General features: G+C 40.8%; 1 protein-coding gene across 1 annotated transcript in view; it reads left to right on the top strand.

Moving 5' to 3' along the window:
* TNR (tenascin R) overlaps positions 1 to 20,432 on the top strand; it is a 402,456-nt gene that overhangs the window by 362,348 nt on the left and 19,676 nt on the right. Inside the window, exons 12-18 of the mRNA XM_041770860.1 lie at positions 170 to 439; positions 1,592 to 1,711; positions 2,636 to 2,782; positions 5,360 to 5,479; positions 8,111 to 8,254; positions 8,948 to 9,078; positions 9,987 to 10,119. Of these exons, the coding sequence (XP_041626794.1) occupies positions 170 to 439; positions 1,592 to 1,711; positions 2,636 to 2,782; positions 5,360 to 5,479; positions 8,111 to 8,254; positions 8,948 to 9,078; positions 9,987 to 10,119 (1,065 nt within the window). The remainder of the gene's footprint in view (positions 1 to 169; positions 440 to 1,591; positions 1,712 to 2,635; positions 2,783 to 5,359; positions 5,480 to 8,110; positions 8,255 to 8,947; positions 9,079 to 9,986; positions 10,120 to 20,432) is intronic.

Genomic DNA, 20,432 nt, shown 5'->3' with positions numbered 1-20,432 from the left:
AGGAGAGTAAACAGGACTGGTGAGTGAGGAGGTGGAAGCTCTGAGTCAGCAGGTAAAGGTGTAGTCCTTGTTTACAAGGAAAGCAGATCGCTTTTGTCAGTTGGCTCTTCTAGCCAGGGTCCCACCACCTCATGTATGTTTAAGAACCATCATCTCCTCTGATTTGCAGGCTTCCGCCCCATCTCCCATTTGCACTTTTCTCACGTGACCTCCTCCAGTGTAAACATAACCTGGAGTGACCCATCCCCTCCAGCAGACAGACTCATTCTGAACTACAGCCCTCGCGATGAAGAGGAAGAGATGACAGAGGTCTCTCTGGATGCTACCAAGAGGCATACTGTCCTGATGGGTCTGCAGCCAGCTACTGAGTACATTGTGAACCTGGTAGCAGTCCACGGAACAGTGACCTCTGAGCCCATCGTGGGCTCCATCACCACAGGTGAGGTTGGAGGACTTGACAGCAGGTGGTGAAGGGGGTTCCTACAGAGATCTTTAGCAAGTCAATGAAATTTACAAAGAGAAATTCCCAGGAAGTGGGGAACTGCCTCACTTGGCTAAAGAGGGTCTATGACCTGTTCCGAAAAAGCCACCTCTTCTAGGACTGCATAAAATGTGTAAGATGGGAAACTTCCTTTTGGAAGGTAGGACAGACTCAATGTCTTGAGGATGACAGCACTTGAATGCTTTGGTTGAGAGGTTTTCACACTACCAGCCCGAAGAGAGTTAACCTTCAAGAAGAAACTCCATCTCTTGATGGTGCAATAAGGTCACTCATACAAATGATACTTCCTCAAAATTATATAGGACTAGCACACAACCATGTAGGAACCAGAGACTCAGAAAATGTGGTTGATTTGTATATTTTTTGGAAAACACAGGCACTCTGAGATGTACTGGATCATTCTTTTCTCATCATTCTCAAATACAATCCCAGATATGAGTGTTCATGTGGGTGAGGACATGGTATTTGGGTCATTTCCTACATACTAACTAGAACTCACAAACTGGATAAGTGGATGAAGCACACAGCTGGTTTTGGCCCTGTGACCCTCCAGTAGTCAAAGAATAAAACATCTGGTACAGATGAAATACAATTTAGGAAAGTGGATTTGTTCTGGACTTGTGCTCTAAAATCCATCTAGACTCAATAGGCAGTTTTTCCAAATTGAACTATAGGTGGCTGCTAAAAAATAAGAGAAACAGAGTTGAGTTTGTCCAAGAGAAGTTGCTTCAGAGAAAATGACCATATTATTTACTCTCAGTTCAAAACAAAACATATAAACTTAAAGGGTAAGTTCCCAACTGGCTTTCACGTAGGTAATGGTTGCTGCACAGCAAGCACAGAGCTTGCCAACTTGACTACATGTTGTTAAAATATTCCCCATGAACATGGCTTAACTTTAGTTAATACCTGTGAGATTTCATGTGAAACTTCAGCCTGACCATGGCTTTAAGGAAAAAGATCGAGCACAAAGATCTTGTCTGTCTCTGGCACACCATTAGCTCTTGGTCCATATGAAACCGAGGATAGGAATTGTTTTTTCACACTGTGCTTTCTGTATTTTTCCCACAACTACCTGGGTCCTTGTAGGAATTGATCCTCCCAAAGACATCACAATTAGCAATGTGACGAAGGACTCAGTTATGGTCTCCTGGAGCCCTCCTGTTGCACCTTTTGATTACTACCGAGTATCATATCGGCCAACACAAGGTAACAAAGTTATCTGATTTATCACAAATGGATGGGATTTGGAGCTAGGTGAAGATTGCTATGGGAGAACTACATGTCCCAGAGGATATCACCCCCTACCTGCATTCTCCTCCTCTCTGTGGCATGTTCCATCACAATGAAAGTGGGTTGAGGAGAAGCAGCCAAGAAATCTTGAACTCACCAATTCCTCTGACAAAAGGCTTGACTATATTTACCCAGAAAGTAGACCCTCCATCCGCAGAGTGAACCATGGTAGCCATGGTCACCTTATCTAGGCAGTATAGTGAGAAACAAAGAACCCTAAAGAATTCTTTCAGGATCCAGGGTCACATTCACTTTCCTGAGAGAGAGAAGTCCAACACTAGAATCCTGGGGAATGCCTAAAGACTCAGTTGAGACACATGGAGCCTTAGAGGGAGCCACAGTGATGGTGGTCCTATTTCTGCCACTCCAGCCAAGTTATGAGTCAGAAAAAGTTGGCCCAGACCTCCCCTGAATCCTGCCAGTTCATGCTGGTGCATGTCACATTGTTAAGAAAGTAGAGGGCCTGCCCACTTCCTGGGGGGCCAGTGGGATAGTTTTCCGGACTACCCTGTCTCTGGGCTTCATGGACCACTCTCTGCAGCCATGATCTCTAAACTGCCTTAAGAAAACTGGCTTGTGAGAAAACCACCTAACCACCTTTTTTCTTTGCTTCAAGGAACCTATAAAATGAGGGGGGTGGGACCAGTATGCAAGGCCTCATCAAGCTCCAACATTCCCAGTCTATGAACCATTTATCTTCCTTCCCTACTGAGTGCTGGGCCTTGAACCCATCTCTGCTTCATGACAAAGTGCTACCAGAAGCTTCTATGTAGACTGTACCATGAGCTGTGTTGAGGAAGGATCCACCAAACTTTAACAGTGGCTTCTGCTCTTCCTTAGTTGGACGACTGGACAGTTCAGTGGTGCCCAACACAGTGACGGAATTCACCATCACCAAACTGTATCCAGCCACTGAGTATGAAATCAGTCTCAACAGTGTGCGGGGCAGGGAGGAGAGTGAGCGCATCTGTACCCTCATTCACACAGGTAGGCATGTCTCCGTGTCATGAGCCAAGTCAGGACCCTGGTTGAGGATCAGCAACAGACAAAAGAGGCAAACAGTGGAGTTGCTCTGGCTAGTACAGAGGACACTGGTTCTGGGCTCAGAAGCTCCCTTCCTGGGTGCTCCTCTGACTCACTGTGTCATGCAAAGCCACTTACGATTTCTCTCCCGTCTGGTATTCCTCTCTAATACCGGTTGTTTAGAGAGTAGCCCTCTTCTAAGAGTCTTATTGGTTTAGGTGGAAGATGTTCATGGAATTTTCAATAGGAAAGGTGACCTTTCAAAGACACATTATGGAAGTGAATTCCAGAACAGACATCTAAGTCATCTCACCTAATTTTTAAAAAAGACTTAGCCAAGTAAATATTACCTCAGAGAAGGAAAAGGTTATTATTCCAGTAATAACCCTTGGGGTCCTGAAATTCCTCATCATGGTCAGAAGCCACCAAGTGGTTGCATTTGCTCTTGCTTTATGCTCAAAAGATGGAGGCCTTCCTTTGGAAAAGGAGCCCCTTGGATACACCTGAGAACAGAGCTCCTGCAGCAGCTCCACTGCTTCTCCTGCTTGGGCCCCTCAGTCAGCCCACCACGCAGAGCTAGGAAAGATTAGTTATAAAAGTCACCAGAGGGGGCATCCAAAGTTTTCTGTCCCCAGACTCCAGACCTAACCTCCCAGTTAAGCTATCATTCCCATAGCACATGGGAAGGATCCGGCTTGCCTCATTAGGAGAACACCCAGATTTCTTGAGGCTGCTTAATTTCCTCAGAGAATAGCATTTCTTGAATGAGGAAAAGGTAACTTGGAGTTCCTCATTGTTTTTGTAGATGCTCTCATAGGCCCAGAAACATCTTTAAAGTAATAGCCAAAGAAACGTGCCTTCAGAATGTTTCAAAATCTAAAAAGATTATTCTTCTAAAAAAAAAAAAAAAAACACGACAGAATATATTTCATCTTCCCTAGTTTCCTTCCAGGCCTCTAACTACACATAACCCAGTCATGTTTTGGTCCAATCTTTCCTTTCCATCACATTACCTGTGACCATTAGGAAATCAAGAAATATTGACTCAAAGTGATGCCCAGTGAGTCAAAAGAATTCCCCCTCTCACTTAACTGAAAGTCTCAGAAATTCATGGTAAAGATATTAGATGGTTTTCTCTTTGAGGGCAATAAAATGGGTTTCAAGAGCCTCCTACCCCTAAGGTAAAAGAAATCAGCAACTTAGATTTAAAAAAAAAGAAACTCATTCCTTGGGTTCTTGGTTATAAACAGCAAGTATCTGTAAAGCAGATATTCAGCAGTGCACCAACCCAAACCACCCTCGTTTGGGTTCAGACAGAGCTATTATGGTAACTCCCAATAAACAGATTGCCGACAGAAATGTCTTCTTTTGTTGTTGTTTTAATGTGAGGTCTATGATTTTACAATTTGGGGAAATGAGTACTCCTTCAGGGTCTCATAGTCAATCTCTGAGAGATCATGCTAACTGTAGTCTCCCAAGACTTTTCTTCCTTGTCTCTTTTCATAAGGTTCCATTTGAAGAACTTGTTAAAGATACAGATTATGTATACAATTCAGATATTAAAATCTTAAAAATATTTCAGTTGTTGCTTCCAAATAAGGAACATAGGCAAGCAATAGAACCTGCAGTTAGAGAACAGGGCCAAATTGACAGCACATCTTGGTCCCCAAAGGTAAATTACATGACCCTTAGATTGAGTTGATTCCTCAAACCATTATAATAACATCAATTTCTAAAATAAATCCTAACTTTATAGAAGAGAAGCATAGTAAGAAACAAAGACATAGAGCATGGGCAAATAAAATAAGATGAGGAAGCTGGTCCCATAATGAACAAACTTTGCTCCCCCCAGTAGGCACTATTAGCCTTTAGCCTAGAAGAATCCTCTTGACCTTCTAGGCCACAAAAGGGATACCTGGGACTCAGTACAAAGGGAGCTTATGAATAGCAAAGCAAGAATGCACTCATCATATGTGGCTTCAGAGGCAATCTGAGTCCCATTCAGTCACTCAATAATCACTTATTGAGAACTTTGTAAGTTCCAGGTGCTGAGGATACTCTGACTTCATGGGCCTCCCACCTCACTTCCTGAAGTTTGTTAACAGAAATCATTCCACAAGGCATGCTCCTTATATTCATGAAAGTACAAGGAGCCTGGGAAGCAAATTATCTCATTAACTAAAGAAATTTAACAATTCCTCCATGTTCTTAGTTTCTCCATCTAGGTTTAAATGTGTAAAACACAACAGCCATACCTTGGAATCCCCTGTAGCACATGACAGTGCTCTGCACATAAGTTAGTGAATGAATTAAAAGGAAGATCTGCAGCCAATAAGGACAGAACTGCATACTGTGGAAAAGGAAGAAAGGGAGGAGGATGGGATCAGAAGGGAAGAAAGGAAAGAGGTCTCCACTCACTTCATTAGTTCATAGGGCACACAGCTGACGTGCATGATGGGTGAAACTATAGGAGATAGTTCACTGGGATTCCATCCTTTAGTATCTCCTACCTTTACCTGATATTCTCTGGTTCTGTTTCAGCCATGGACAACCCTGTGGATCTGACTGCTACCAACATTACTCCAACAGAAGCCCTGCTGCAGTGGAAGGCGCCAGTGGGTGAAGTGGAGAACTATGTCATTATTCTCACACACTTTGCAGGTGAACATCTACAGGTCTATGCATCAGGCATGTGGGAATGGTGGGGCCTGGGGCTGAAGACTATTATGAAATTTGGAAAAAAAAAAAAAAAGGACATTTAATCAATTTGAGGAACACAGAAATTTTCCTGCTTTACTTTCACTGTAAAGCTCTCAAGATATCCCCAAACTCTGCAAACTATATCAACTATGGGAATTCAGAAAGCTCAATCTGAAAGGTGCAAGAAGGGCATGTAAACAAAAGCAAATACAAAAACTGAGAAATAGCACTTGGAAGATATAATTCAAAACTGAGTTGAGAGTCGCCCCCAAATGCTATGGGCAAAAAAGCACAATTTTCTAGGTATTTACATAGTGAGAAAAATACTAAAGCACCATCCTTAGAACAAATAATACATGGTGACAAAGGATCCAGAGCAAGCAAACGCCTGTTGCTTTAGTCTTGTGTACCATATCCAACCCAAAATACTGAGCAAATATGAAATCTTGAGTTTCAATGTCTTACCATGCTTATTCACCTTCTGCTATTTGAAATTGAATAGAGTACCCCAAGGCAAAATAGTGCTGAGTAATTCAAGTATCTAGGCCTAAGAAAATTATTTCCTTGCCTAAAGTGTACATGTGATCACAGAATATAATTGTGGATTACATTCAGGAATCTAGAGAACAAAGATACCAGAAGACAAAAAGATAAGCAGATGTCTTAATTTTCAAAAATGACAGAGAAAGCCAATTTTGTAAGCTGCAAAGTAAACTGATTGTTAAAGCTTGGGAAAATAAAAACCAAAACAGACTATTAAATAAATTGGGAAAAGATACCAGTATAGGTTCACTAAGAATTAGTTTTACCAAAACCACTTTATATCTTTTTTTTTATTGGCAAATCTGCTAGCACACTTGGATTTCAGCAAGGCATCAGAAAAACCTACTTATCACTTAGATGGAAAAATACATGATGGATCATATTTGGAATTGCACAGAATGGTAGCTGATTGAATAGCTCTCCTCAAGGAATGAATATCATGACTATGGATACATTATAACCCCTCTATTGCATGCACAATCCATTTCGACTCCTACTACCCTTCCTTGCATATGTCATGGGCCTGCATTTCTTACCATCATGCCTTCCCAAACCACCATGCATTTGCATGTGTTGTTTCTTCTACTGGGAAATTCTCTCCCCACTTGTCTGCCTAGACAAACCCATCTTCGTTTCAACACTGTATCCTCTATCAAATCCTCTATAAAGCACACGGCTCCATCATAGCAATAAGCGTCCATTCAACAAAATTTTTGGAAGTCTTCCCAAGAGCCATACACCCAACAAGGCTGTAAGGATTGAGAGACAAAACACAGGTTCTTTTCTTCACAGAACTCACTTTTAGTGATGATGCGACCAGGACATTGTTACAACCCAATGTGAGCAGTGTCATGACATAAGCAATCACAAAACAGCTCCAGCCACATCCGAGAGATCACTCAATGGGGGTGAGGGTGTTGAGGGGAAGAAAGGAAGCAGACCTTAGATAAAGTGAGAGAAGGAGAATAGAAGAAAAGAAATTCTAAGACAAAAAGCAGCCTGAGTGCCTTTGTAGGATGCAAGAGAATGTGAGGATTTTTGAGGAACCGCGGTGGTTTGATATGGCCAGAGTAATGACTGCTGGCAAGATGCTGCAAATGAGGATATTCAAAAGATAGAGTCCTTATGTTTGCTCTTTCAAAGAGCTGGTTTGGATTTTTACTTGTTTGCATGCCTTCTATGTTTCTGTGCACAAGAAACCTGAAACCTCAGACCCTACCTACTTGGGGGAATTGCTCAGTAAACTTTCTTAAATGCTAAATGACTCCAGAGTATGCTAAAGACACCAAGCTCTAAAGAGCTTGGCCCCGCTCTAATGAACAGTTTTATTGACAACATGAATGGATACAGAGAAGACATGTGTACCACATTTGTATGTAAAACAAAACTAAGTCAGTGATATTGTAATAGCACTGTGTGGTGAGAGACAGTAGCTATGCTTGTGGTGAACATAGCATAATGTATGGAGAGTTGAAGCACTATGTTATGCACCTGAAACTAATGTAACACTGTGTGTCAACTCTACTTAAGTAGAAAAAAAAATTTAAACTGTGATCAATAGAATTCAAATATATTTTAATAAACTAAAACAGTGTTCCAAAACTCAATCAACAAGGCAAAATGCAGTAGAAATAAATGCAAAGCTCTGCCCATGGCTATAAAAAAATCAATAGTTTTAGAATTGCCACATACATGTCATGGTGATTGGGGATAAATTTTCTCAAAGAGAGAACTTGATTAGGGGGTGTGGTGGGAGCCAAGAGCCATGTAGACAGAAGATTCAGCTTATTCTTTTTAACCCTGGAGGCCCAAGTAGAAGTCAGGGGAAAAAACAATTTGGCCTCTAAATAAGGACTATTTTCTCAATTACAATGCAAAATGAGATGAGAAGGGATGCTTGTGTGGAATACAATGCTAAGTTAATGACTTTTAAGATATTTTTTCCAAAATTCTCTAATATTGAATCTTTATGAAATGCCATTGGATTTGGTAAGCTTCCCCAGGTTCAATAGCCTTATTCAATTCTTATCTATGTTCTTCTGATTGCAGTTGCTGGGGAGACCATCCTGGTTGATGGAGGCAGTGAGGAATTCCAGCTTGTTGGCCTGCTTCCTAGCACCCACTATACTGTCAGCATGTATGCCGCCAGTGGGCCTCTCACCAGTGGTACCATCAGCACCAACTTCTCTACCCGTGAGTTCGTGGTTGGCTACATATCCAGCACCTGGATGCTTATGTGGATCCTAAAAATTACCAATCTCCATGTGTTTCCCTACATTATAGTCTATAGGCTTTGGACAGTGCTATGAGCTGTTTGTATTTCAGTTGACTGCTGCCCAAAGGCCAGTTAAAGTGAGCTGCAGATCCCAGGCAACAGACACATTTCTGTTTCCTGCTCTCATCCTGGGCCTGGCTGACAGTAGTAGAACCAGGCCAAGAGAGCCCAGTACTGGAAATGCATCTGGCCCAGAAAAATCTGATGCACATTACAGGGCTTGATATCTGGGAGACAGTTGCTAGGTACAATCGTGGCCAGAACAGTAGACAAAGATTAGACGTGGGAATGAAGTAAGCTCAAGAGTAAACTCATAGACATGTAGATTTAACAAGGTCATGATTTCAGACAGAAGTCAAATTGGAAGATGTCACACCTATGTCCAGAAGCCCAGGTGAGAAAAGAGGGGGATAGTTGCAGGAATAATCATGACACTGACTCATTATCTTCTGACCCGGGAGCACCCTTTCTGCTCCTGTCCAAGCCAGACCTAGGGTCAGCGTGTAAGCAGCCCAGAGACCACATAGGTGGGCAAAGAGATACATGTGCCTGGAATCAAACAGAGAGGAGCTGGAGAGGCAGGCACTCCTGGCATTTTCTCCTCTTTGTAGTCCTGGACCCTCCTGCAAACCTGACAGCCAGTGAAGTCACCAGACAAAGTGCCCTGATCTCCTGGCAGCCTCCCAGAGCAGAGATTGAAAACTACATCTTAACTTACAAATCCACTGATGGAAGCCGCAAGGTGAGATTTCTCTGTAAAGGAAATTTTTCTATCAAGCAATCCGAAGGGAGAAAACTGGGTTTGTCATGATGGATACATACATGCTATTGAGGAAAGTGCCTGAGTTTGCAAGCCAGAGACTTTGGTGCTAGTCCTGGCTCGTTATGACTCTCTTTACAAGTTGAAGCAAAACACGAAACCTCTCTGAGCCTTCGTTTCTGCTCTGGATAATGGGGGTGTCTACTTCTACAACCTCACTTGCTGGTGCTGGTGCTTTCAATATGATGATACAAAGCACATTGGAAACTTCCAAGCCTTTATAAATACATAGTTCTGGGGAAAAATTTCACTAGCAGGGCCAAGCAAACATGAGCTGGATACCAAATTCAACAGTGTTTTATGCTTCTTGATAAGCATTATAAAGGCTACATCTGTATAGCCTGCAGTGAAGAGATGACAAATTTCTGTGTCATATGATCAGTTGAAACAGTACTTCTAGAGCACTGGTTGTCAAACTTCTGTTCACAATGAAATCCTTTTTCTAAAAAAGTGAAATCACATCCAGAAGCCAAATATACACAACAGATTTAAGCAGAGCTAGTCTGCTGGAGATGAAGTAGGGAGGCCTAGGATTTTGCCTCCCTGGGTCCTGAGGAATCTTGTACAGTCAGCAAATCACTGGGTTTGATAATTTACATGCCTATTTTTATGCCAATCTGCATCTGTGAGGTAGGAGCTGCCGAAATCTCACACGGGAGCTATCCTCTCTGTATATTGGCTCGGGTCTCTCCTTGGTGTGGAATGGAGAGCGCACAGTGGCCATGGCAATACTGACCTAGCTGGCCGTGGGCTCTGGGATTCCCTTTCCAGCTCCTCCCAGTTGTGTGCTGGTCACTCCCATCCACCTGCCTTTCTTGCTTGTTCCACAGGAGCTGATTGTGGATGCAGAGGACACGTGGATCCGATTGGAGGGCCTGTCTGAGAGCACAGATTACACAGTGCTCCTGCAGGCAGCGCAGGACACCGCCCGGAGCAGCCTCACCTCTGCCACCTTCACCACAGGTGAGAGACTCCACCCCTGTGATGCCTTCTTCCCTGTATGATGTCTGGCTCCTCAGCACCTTCTGCTGGGACTTGGTCAGGGAGGAACCTACCAAAGAAACTCAATTGCCTCTTCTGGTGAAGGAAAATAAAGGTTTCCTCCATTCCCCCTTTCCCCCTTCCAAGGCCCTGCCAGGAAACTTCTTAACTACCAAGACAACCATAGGAACCAGCAGTACAAATCCCTGGTCCACCTGGATCCACTAAATGCACCAAGTAAAGACATCAGGTTCCTGTTCAGATTTTCTACAAGTGTTTTCTCAGCAAAGTTCATGCTTCCCTCCTTCTTTCCATCCTCTGCTGCCTGTAATTAGAGAATCATTTCATAAAAGTACCAAGAGTAAACCCTCCATATTTAAGTCTAGGGTTCTTCTCCATACACAGAAGTTTTGCATTCCTCTGGTCTCAGCTCAGTCCTTATAACAACTGGTGAAAAGGGCCTTATTATCTCCAATTCACAGATGATGAAACAGAGTGCACGGAAATCAAATGATTTACATGGCTAGTAAGTGGCTGGGTCAAACGAAAGCCAAGGTCTTCTATTTCTAAATCCAGCTGCGCCTCCTGCCTTCCTCCAATTAATCAGCAGAAAATACCTGAAAGTGCCCATAAGGGATAAGAGTGTCCTAATGTGCATAACAGGAAATAAACTAATAGCAGGCACTGTTCTGACTGCATTACATATACTAATTCAATCCTCATGAGCCTATGAACTATGTTCTATGATCCCTAGCTACGGATGAGGAAATTGGGTCACACAGAGGTGCAACTTACCCAAGACCCAATAGCTCTAAAGTCAGAGAACTGGGGTTTGACTTCAGTTGATCTGGTTGTGGGGACTGTATCTGTTAACAATCCTTTCTACCACATCCCACGGTATCTCTCTATAGCCTGTAATGTGGGACTGCCCAGGCCAGACTTTGAACTGTCTTCCCACCCCACATTCTGGGGGTGTGGCTATGCACACGTGTGGAGCAAGTGTAAGCATATCTCTTATCGCTAGATGTATGTCTTCCTGCCACCTCAGAGTACTAGGGTGACCAGAATCCTACCCATCCCCCAGAACCCATCCCCCCCATCATGAGAGGGAGGTGATGGAACATTCCCCCATCCCTACCTGGGTGCCTCTCCTTGTAGACTTCTTCTAAATGGCAAAGCAGGACACTGGATCAAACGCACTAATGGTTCTTTAGGGTAGTGAGATTATGAATGAGTCCTCTTTTCCCTTCTTTTTTATATTTTCAATATCTTACAAAGCGTCTACAATGAGCAAATTAATTAGAAAAACAATTTTTAATTAAAAAACAAAAATAAGCTTTGGTCACATAACCAAACATGAATCTAAGACCTGTCTTTACCAAGTGGAACTCGGAGGACACTTGATCCCTTTATGGGGCTGAAGTCAATTACGCTCATGCTCCATGCTCTTTCACAGAGTGGCTTATCTCAGTATCAAGAGTGGCTGCCCTCTCTTGTTCAAGCCCATCTCTGCATATTCACAAGTTAAAAGGTCCTCCGTGCCTCTTTTTCAAGCTACCCCCCCATCCAAAGACCCATGGATTGAAGCTTTTTACTGAATTAAGAATTTCTTCCCCATAAAAAGGACACAGATGAGGGAAACATAAACAGAGCTCCCAATTTACATATTTATTAGGTCTAAAATAATCATTTCATCCTCCAAATGCATGGGTTTCAATGCTTGCTCAGTGTAGTATGAGCTTTCAATCCCCACCCTTGTAATGCCACAGCTAATGGGTGTGAGCAGTATGATAATATGCCTGAGGTTTCTGCGGTAACTTGCAGCTGTGCCTTGCTCCAGATCCACGTGGGCTATAAAAGTATGCCAGCTTCTGTGCCTACCACTGGCCTCTCTTACATGAGGCTGCCCCAGGGGTGTGTAATAGTTTGGGTCTGGGATCCAAAATCCAGCTGGAGCCTCAGCAAGATCGAATAAGCAGAAGGTAAACAATTCATGGAAATCTGGAGAGGAGGCCAAGGTAATGGCTTTGTTGGGTGAACAGTGCAGAGGGGCCATCAGGATGTATTTAGGTCTTTGTTTCTTTGTTTTTATGAACTCCAATTGACACTGGGCTCCTGAGGCATGACCAATACCAACCCAAAAAGGAGAAAACTGAAGAGCCCACAATCCTGTATAATGAGTGTAGTTACTGGCTGAGCTGCTCTATATAGTTTGGGGTAGCAGAGAAGGACTTGCCCCCACTACTGTGGTACATGGCAAAGATGTGTCCATGTTTGGAAACCTTTGCAGAGTTTTACTTTAAAGCTCAAATTTAAATTTAAGTCATGTATACGTATCACACCCTGCTGGCTTTGTCTTAGAGATTTATCAGAACCCACTGAAATGACCGGTTGCAGAATGAAAAGTTTGTGGACAGAGGTAATGCATATGAAAGTACCTTGCACAAAGCCTGACAGATAGCAAATATAATAAAGGTTGGTTGAATAGAATAGTTAAATCCCAGCTATAGAGCTCGGAAGAGGGGTTTCTGGTGAAACAAAGCTGTAGAAGGAGATTTTCAACATCTCTCACAGGGAGGGGAGTAGCAAAAGAGGTACTTCCTGCAGAGTCTGATACCCAAAGTCCCTCTAATTTGAGGTTCTCTCTGCCACCCCAAATGCAAATTTCCCCAAAGAAATTACACTAAGCCTACACAGTTATTGGCATGTCAACATTAGTGAGTCTACACTGCCTGTGCCATGCCCCTCCCCCACCTTTTCTACCCTGCTCTCCAACTTCCCTGCCAAAGGCTTATTTTATTAAGGAGAAAGAGAATACAAGAGTACCAGCTTCCTAAATGTGGGGATCAAGATGTTATCAATAAGGGAAAGATTGGGGTTTGCCTGATGGGTGGCTTGAGCCAGATGCCTTGAGGAGTCTAGGAGAAGGGGCCTCCAATGTACAGGGCAGGTGTTACTCATCCCAGGACTCTCCTGTCATCTCCATAGATCTCCTAAAGATCCCTCAAGATTAGGCTTCCTCTAGGGAGAGTAGTCACAGTGGCTGTGCCTTGAGCCTGATTCTGCCTCCCTGACCCTAAGCACATCCCAGCTCATCCTCTCCCTGCCTCTCTAACAGGACCCTCCCTGACACCCCCTCCCCAACGACACACACACATGGGAGCCACATAGTTCACCATGCATGCTCCATTTGTGGGCCCCTCTTTGCCTAAAGAGAAGAAAAGGAGGAGAAAAGGGAAAAGAAGGAGAAGGAAGAGGAGGAGGAGGAAGAAGAAAAAGAAGAGGGAAACAAAAAATGAAGAGCAGAGAATCTTTTCACTTACTTAAAAAATTGGAGTGCTGCCAGTCTGAACCCCATGAATTATTCCTGCTGAGCAGGAGGTCTGAAAACACCAGAGCATCCTATGTGACGGCAAATCAGGGCTGATGGATTTAGAAGCTAATTTCATTCTAGTAACCGGCATCCTTTAAGACTTCATTGACAGTACCTGAGCTTTCCACTTAGCAGCATCCTATTCTTAGGATGGGCTGATCTCAGCTGATCATTCTAAGCATTTTTTATGCCTTGCCTTATGGAACAAAAGAGCCTAAAGCTGGGCCCCTAAGTGGCCTCCATCCACTGACAAACCTTCATCTTGCCTTGGGTGGGCCAAAGTAAGAGACTCATTTCAAGCAGATGTCTACTTAATGGTCTGGAAAAGAGTTGCAATGTTTTTAAAAATAAAAGGGAAAGAGAGAACTAAAAGAAAAGAACTCACACCCACAAAACATCAAAAACTTTCTTCGATCAAGATATCTTCCCTTGCTGCTTTCCTGCCATATAGCATAAACCCATTTCATTCTTTCCATCATGTTAATAGCTTCCTGTCCTCTTGTCTCTGGTGTTTGCACAAGACTCTGGGGGGAATTAAATACAAGTAGTATGGAAGAGAAAAAATATGGATACATTATTTATAATTTACTGTCGCCTGAAATTTCATTCAAGGTCTACTTGTCTTTCAGAGACATGAATATAAATGAGGAAACAAATATTCCCTGTAGAGCAACAGAGACTTGGTGAAATGATCTTCTGAGAGGCAGATTTCATTGTCTCCTTTAATACTATAAGAAGCAAACAAGACGCTCACTAAAGCTTGTCCTCAGAGACAGTGAACACTATAAAATAGGTTGTCTTGACCTTGAGGTTAAGCGAAGACAACCGTTTGTGGAGGTGCCCAGAGAAGAGTAATGAGAAGTTTTCTTTATTGCCTTTGCTCCAGCCCTGTCCCACATCCAGGCTGAGCTGCTCTCTGGGGCTCTTCACAATAACTCTGGGAGTCTACTCTAACGTAAACTTCAGTTGTTGAAGCTGTAACGATTAATAAAGATTGGCAAATCCTGGGTCCTGAGACAATAGATAGCAGGTCATGCAAATCCACCTAATTATCAGTTGGGACTTCCAATGACCACTGTCCACTGCTTTCTACTCACTCCTATACACCACATTTCCCCCTTCATCAAAGTAGGGAATGAAGGGGTTCTCTACTCCACTACTTAGAAACAGCTGGACTGCTAGCTTCATTGAAATAAGCAAACCCCTCGAAGGACAGGTCCACTTTCTCCTTTCTTTGACACTCTACCATGTGGAAGGAGGCAGGGCACTAATCACCTCATTTGAACAAAACATTCCCATCCATGTCCAACAAGGATGGCTGGGTATAAGAGGAGACTTCTGAATTAACCATACTGCTCAGTTTATCTCACATCGCCAATGTCAATCTCCAACAAGGTCCCTCTCTGTACTTACTTATTTATTTCCTCCTACTCTCATCTCTTCTTCCGCCTTCTACATGCAACCATTCTGAGGTACTGAATCTGTGCCCTCTTATTTACATGTGTTTTTGAAAAATGTGTTCTTGAAAATTTTTTTAGTAGAAATATTTTAAATATATGTAAATGGTATTGGATTACATAACTCATCCCGTTCTCCTATTTTCTACTCAGCACTGTTTTTAAGATCCATTCATGTTGTAAGTGCGTCTAATCTTTTGCTTCCAACTGTTGCAAAATGCCGCATGCTGTTCACCCATCACATTTTACCCCCCCATTCTTCCAAGATGGACATCAGAGAGTCCCCAACCTACCACACCACAAATGTACTGCAGAGAGAATACTTTGTATTTGTCCACTTATGAATCAGTGAGGCAATACCTTTGGGATATATAACCAGAAGAGGAATGACTGGGTTATGGGTATGTGTTTACATAGGTTAACTGAGTATTGCTCTTTGGGATGGCTATTCCATTCTACACTCCCTACAACACTGCGGGAAGGCTCCTGTTTCCTAATGCCATGCACCATTCCTAATGACCTGACATGATACAGCTTTGTAACTTTTGACACTCTAATAGGCATAATCGATATTTCATTTTCTAGGTGAATTTCTTTAATGACAAATTTGAGTTCAAACATCTTGTCTATGCTTGTTAGCCTTTCAGGTTGCCTTTTTCTGTAAATTGTCTGTTCATATAGTCTATCTTTCCACCAGACTTCCTGTGCTAAATAAGTACGAGCTATCATTATTTGAGCTTTTGAAGTCTTTATGTCTTTCCCCTCCCATGGGACACAAAGATACTCTTCTATATGTACTTTATTAACTTTCTGTATTTTTTAATATTTAGTCTATTTTGTATGTGGTATTAAGTTAGGATGTAGTTTTCTTTTTCTTTATATGGTGAGCCAATTTCCTCAACATTTACTAAAGAATCCATCTATTCTCCCTAGATTTGTGGTGCTTTACTGTATATTAAGTTCCCATATGTACCTGGATCTATTTCCCAACTCTGAACTCCATATTCTAGTCCATGGTCTATTTATCTATTCTTTTGCCAACACTACATTGTGTTTTCATATCTACTACTTAATATCTTAATATTAATATCTCCATAACTTTTCTTTTTCAAAGTCTACTTAGCTCTTTGGTGACCTTCATTTTTCCATAGGCATCTCAGAACAAGTTTATCAAGTTTCCCAAAGGAAATCTCAACTTGAACTTAGACTGGAATTGCAATAAATGTATAAAGTAATTTGGGGAGAACTGACATCTTTAGAATACTAAGTTATCTCTTCTAAAAGTATACAATGTATCTTCATTGAAATCGTCTTTGTCTTCTTTCATAGGACTTTACATATTTCTCTATATCCCTTATGTTCTTGGTTAATTTCTAAACGTTTTATAATTTCTTATTGTTTGGTGACTTGTATTGAATTTAAAAATTATTTTCTAGTTGGTTATTGCTGATATGGAAAAATGCTGTGGATTTTTGTATATTGATCCCATACTCAATAATCCTGCTAAGCTCTTTCATGAATTCTAATTATCTATTATTTCTGTTAATATTTTACGTAAATGTTTCATATCATTTACAAATAGTGATGGTTTTATCTATATATTTCTAATCCTTATGCCTCTAATCTCTTTATCTTTCTTTCCTTGTCACATTACCTGGGACCTAGAACTTTCTTTAGCTAAACAGGGGTATTAGGTAACCTTGACGCATTCCTGTCCTTAAAGGGAATGTTTAGTTGCAGCTTCATGTTGCATACTTTTTGTTAAGCCTTTATTTTTAGACCTCCTTTTGATGGGGGAAAAAATCTATTTAAGCTTATTCAAAATAAAATAAATATATAATTGGCTAATTTTAAATACACCAGGGTAATACTCACTTTGATTTGAAGTTTAAAATATCTGTCACAGAATTTTCTATTTGAAGCTAAAAGCTCTTGTGATAAACTTCGTTGCTAAACGTTATCCAATGACTTTTTTCTGCATCAGTTGAGTTAATTATGATTTTTATCTTTTATCTTAATAATGAGATGAAGTACACTGATAGATTCTTTGATACATTTCTCTACATTTCTCAGAGAAACTTCACCTGAATGTGATTTTTTTTTTTTTTAATGCACTGCTGGGTTTGATTAGCTGAAATTTTGTTCAGCCTATTTACATCTACAATCATAAGAGAAAATGACCTATACATTTTTTCATTATATACGCCCTTACTGAGTTTTGAAATTCATGTTTCACTAGCTTCGTTTAAAAGAAAATCTGGACAGCTTTCATGCTTTTTGATGCTCTTTTTGGAATAACTTATGGCAGAACTCATCACTAAAACCACCTGGGCATATTTTGTTGTTTTGGTTGTTTCTCTTTGTTTTAGGACTGTGAAGTGTTTGCTTTTACCTTATCTATCCAAGGTCTTGGTTTCTTCTTGCACCAGTTGTGATGCTTTATAACCTTCTAGAAATATATTCGTTTCACCTGAGTCTTACATTTTAGTAGCATAAAAGTCTTCAAGAGATTTTACTTTGGGGACAACTGCTAAGGGGTTGAGCATCTGCCTTTGGCTCAGAGCGTGATCCCAGAGTCCCGGGATTGAGTCCTGCATCGGGCTCCCTGCATGGAGCCTGCTTCTCCTCCCTCTTCCTATGTCTCTGCCTCCCTCTGTGTGTCTCTCATGAATAAATAAATAAAATCTTTTTAAAAAGAGATTTTATTTTTAATCTCTACTATATCTGTAGCTCTTTCCCTTTCTCATTGTAGTTTTGTCAGCTTCTCTCTTTAATTAATATTAATATTTCCAAAGAACCAGATTTTAGACTTAAGATCCATATTCCTATTTATTGGTCCCTGTTGATTTCTTAAATAGATCAATAGACCTTCCTTGAAGCAATCCAGGTACTTGAGCATGTTCTCAAATCCCTCTGGACTCCTTGTCACTCCCTCTTTTCACCTTTCTCCAAAGAAAACTTGTTTAGATTTGTGCTATGGGTTGTGATAAATAGGCTTTCTTTTTTTACTCTTCTTTTATGATAATCTCTTATTTAAGGCAAAAATGAGACATTTTACTCAAGTATTTAGTCACCCTCTTACTTTTAAGATCTTTAGTATTTATCATTCCTCTGAATTGCGTGCTTACTCTAGATATTCCATAAAGGATTTTGTAAGATAAATCTCATGAAATCTCATATGCTTAGAGCATTTTGTAATCACACCCTCACATCAGAGGTATAAAATGCCAGCTTCAAATATTTGTTTCCTTCCTTTTTCAAAATATTCCATTGCCTTTTTAGATGCAGTGTTGCCACTGAGAAGTCTGATGTCAGTCTGGTCCTTTTTCCCTCTGGAGGCCATCTGCTCTTTCTAGAAGCTTTTAGGATGTTTTTCTTTCCATTTTATAGTCTTCCACTTCACTATATGTTTGGGTTTTGTTTTTCTTTTTATCTTTGGTCTGACACTCTGAAAGCCCTTTACATCTAAGATGTTTTATCTTTAATTCTGAGATATTTATCTTCATTATTTCTTTAAACATTTCTTTCTGTTTTTATTTCTCCTTTTTAGGACTCCTTTAGCTAGATGTTGGAATGTGTATTCACTCCTCCAAATCTCTTAACTTTGCCTTTATGGTTTCTTTTCTTTAGCTCTACTTTTAATCTGTTCAGAAAGTTCCTCAATCTGATTACCCAATTCATTTATTTGTGTTCAGCTGAATCTAAATCCCCCATTCATTCCATCCATTGTGCTCTTACCTTCAACTATTATATGTTCATATATAATATTTTTACTAATTACTAATAATTTTTGTTCTTTTTTCACATTGTCAATATTCCTCCCTTACTTCCTTAAAGAAAGCTATCATGCTTAATTTAAATTTGGACCTTCTATTCTAGTAGTTCTGCATCAGGTGATGGGTGTCAGACTGCCTGTGATCTTTCTTTCTGAGTAGTCTTACTCTCTAATGATGGATATTTTCATCAGTGGGCTCATGTTCCATTGTAGTTCTCAGCTGCTGTGTCTGTTATGGGTACATTAGAGAGGAACCAAGTACATGTGAAGAGATAGGTGATGATTAGTCCATGACAATGTGATAGAGAAGCAAAAACAGAACCTCAAAGTTTTCTAACCTACACTTCCCTTTTTTGTTCTATTTTTGCCTAGTTTTTATAAGTCCTGGCCTTATTGAATGAGGTGGAAATGTTTCCTCCTCTTCTATTTTCTGGAAGCTATTGTGTCAAATTGGTGATGTTCCTTTTCTAAATGTTTGCTAGAATTAATAATGAAGCTAGCTGGGCCTGAAGATTCTTTTTATAAAGGTTTTAACTACAGATCCAATTTCTTCAATAGTTATATTATTCAGATTATCCATTAATTGTGGGTAACTTTTGGCAGATGGTGATTTTCGAGAAAATGCTCCATTTCCTCTAAGTTTTTACATTTATTTACATATAATTGTCTATACTATTTAGTAGGGTGGGGATGTGTGATCACTCTATAGGGAGGGCAGTGAATTTTGTCAATACCCTCTGCCATAGGTTGTAAGATGGCATTGTGAATGTTACAGAAGGACTTTATATGTCACTATACACAGGATTTGATTGGGCCATTTTTAATTGTATTGTCCCTAATCTTTTCAGAAAATCTAATTTTAATTTCCCTTTTCATAATCATAGGGGTGGATATAGTGCTCACATGGTATGATATATTTAACAAATGCTGATTGAGCATCCACCATGAGTCAAACACTGTTCTAAGTTCTGAGGATAAAGGGATGAACAAGGTGATCCAGATGCCTATCCTTCTTAAACTTACATTCAAGGGAATGAGGCATTTGGGAATAGACAAAGGAAGGAAGTAGGGTAATTTTAAGTAGTGATAATATTAAAAAATAAACATTAATGGAATAAGAACAGATATGAAGAGCTAACTTCTAGGACAGTTCATACGGGAGGAAGCATTTTCTGAGTGTCCCCTCCTTCCATCCTTCCCCTATCATAGACTCTGACCTTAACTAGAATGGTCAGGAAAGGCCTCCCTTTGAGCAGAGATATTTGAGCCAGGACTCAAATGATAAAAGTGAATTACACAAAGAGCATTCCAGACATAGTAAGAATAGTTACTATACCCCAAAGGAGGAAAAAGTTTGACATATTCAGCAGATTGGAAGAAAACCAGGAAGAGAGAGTGGGAAATATAAGGCAGAATAAGAAGAGCATGCAGGGATTTGTAGGCCAAGATAAGGATTTTGGATTTTCTTCTAATTGCAAGAAGCCATTGCAATTGGAACGATTGCATTGAAGTTTTTGGCAAGGGAGAGACAGAGTGAGACAGGATCACAACTACATTATATATAAAAAAAAAAAATCACTCATTAAAAAATGGACAATGGATATAAGTAAGTTCAGAATTTCAGGAAAAGACCAGGCAGGAAGCATTACCATGACCCAGGCCCTCTCCTTGCCATGTCCAATCAAGAGCC

This window comes from Vulpes lagopus, chromosome 1 (genome assembly GCF_018345385.1).
Source record: "Vulpes lagopus strain Blue_001 chromosome 1, ASM1834538v1, whole genome shotgun sequence".
Classification (NCBI taxonomy): Eukaryota; Metazoa; Chordata; class Mammalia; order Carnivora; family Canidae; genus Vulpes; species Vulpes lagopus.
The sequence above is the reverse complement of the archived record's forward strand: the minus strand, read 5'-3'. Positions and strand labels throughout refer to the sequence as shown.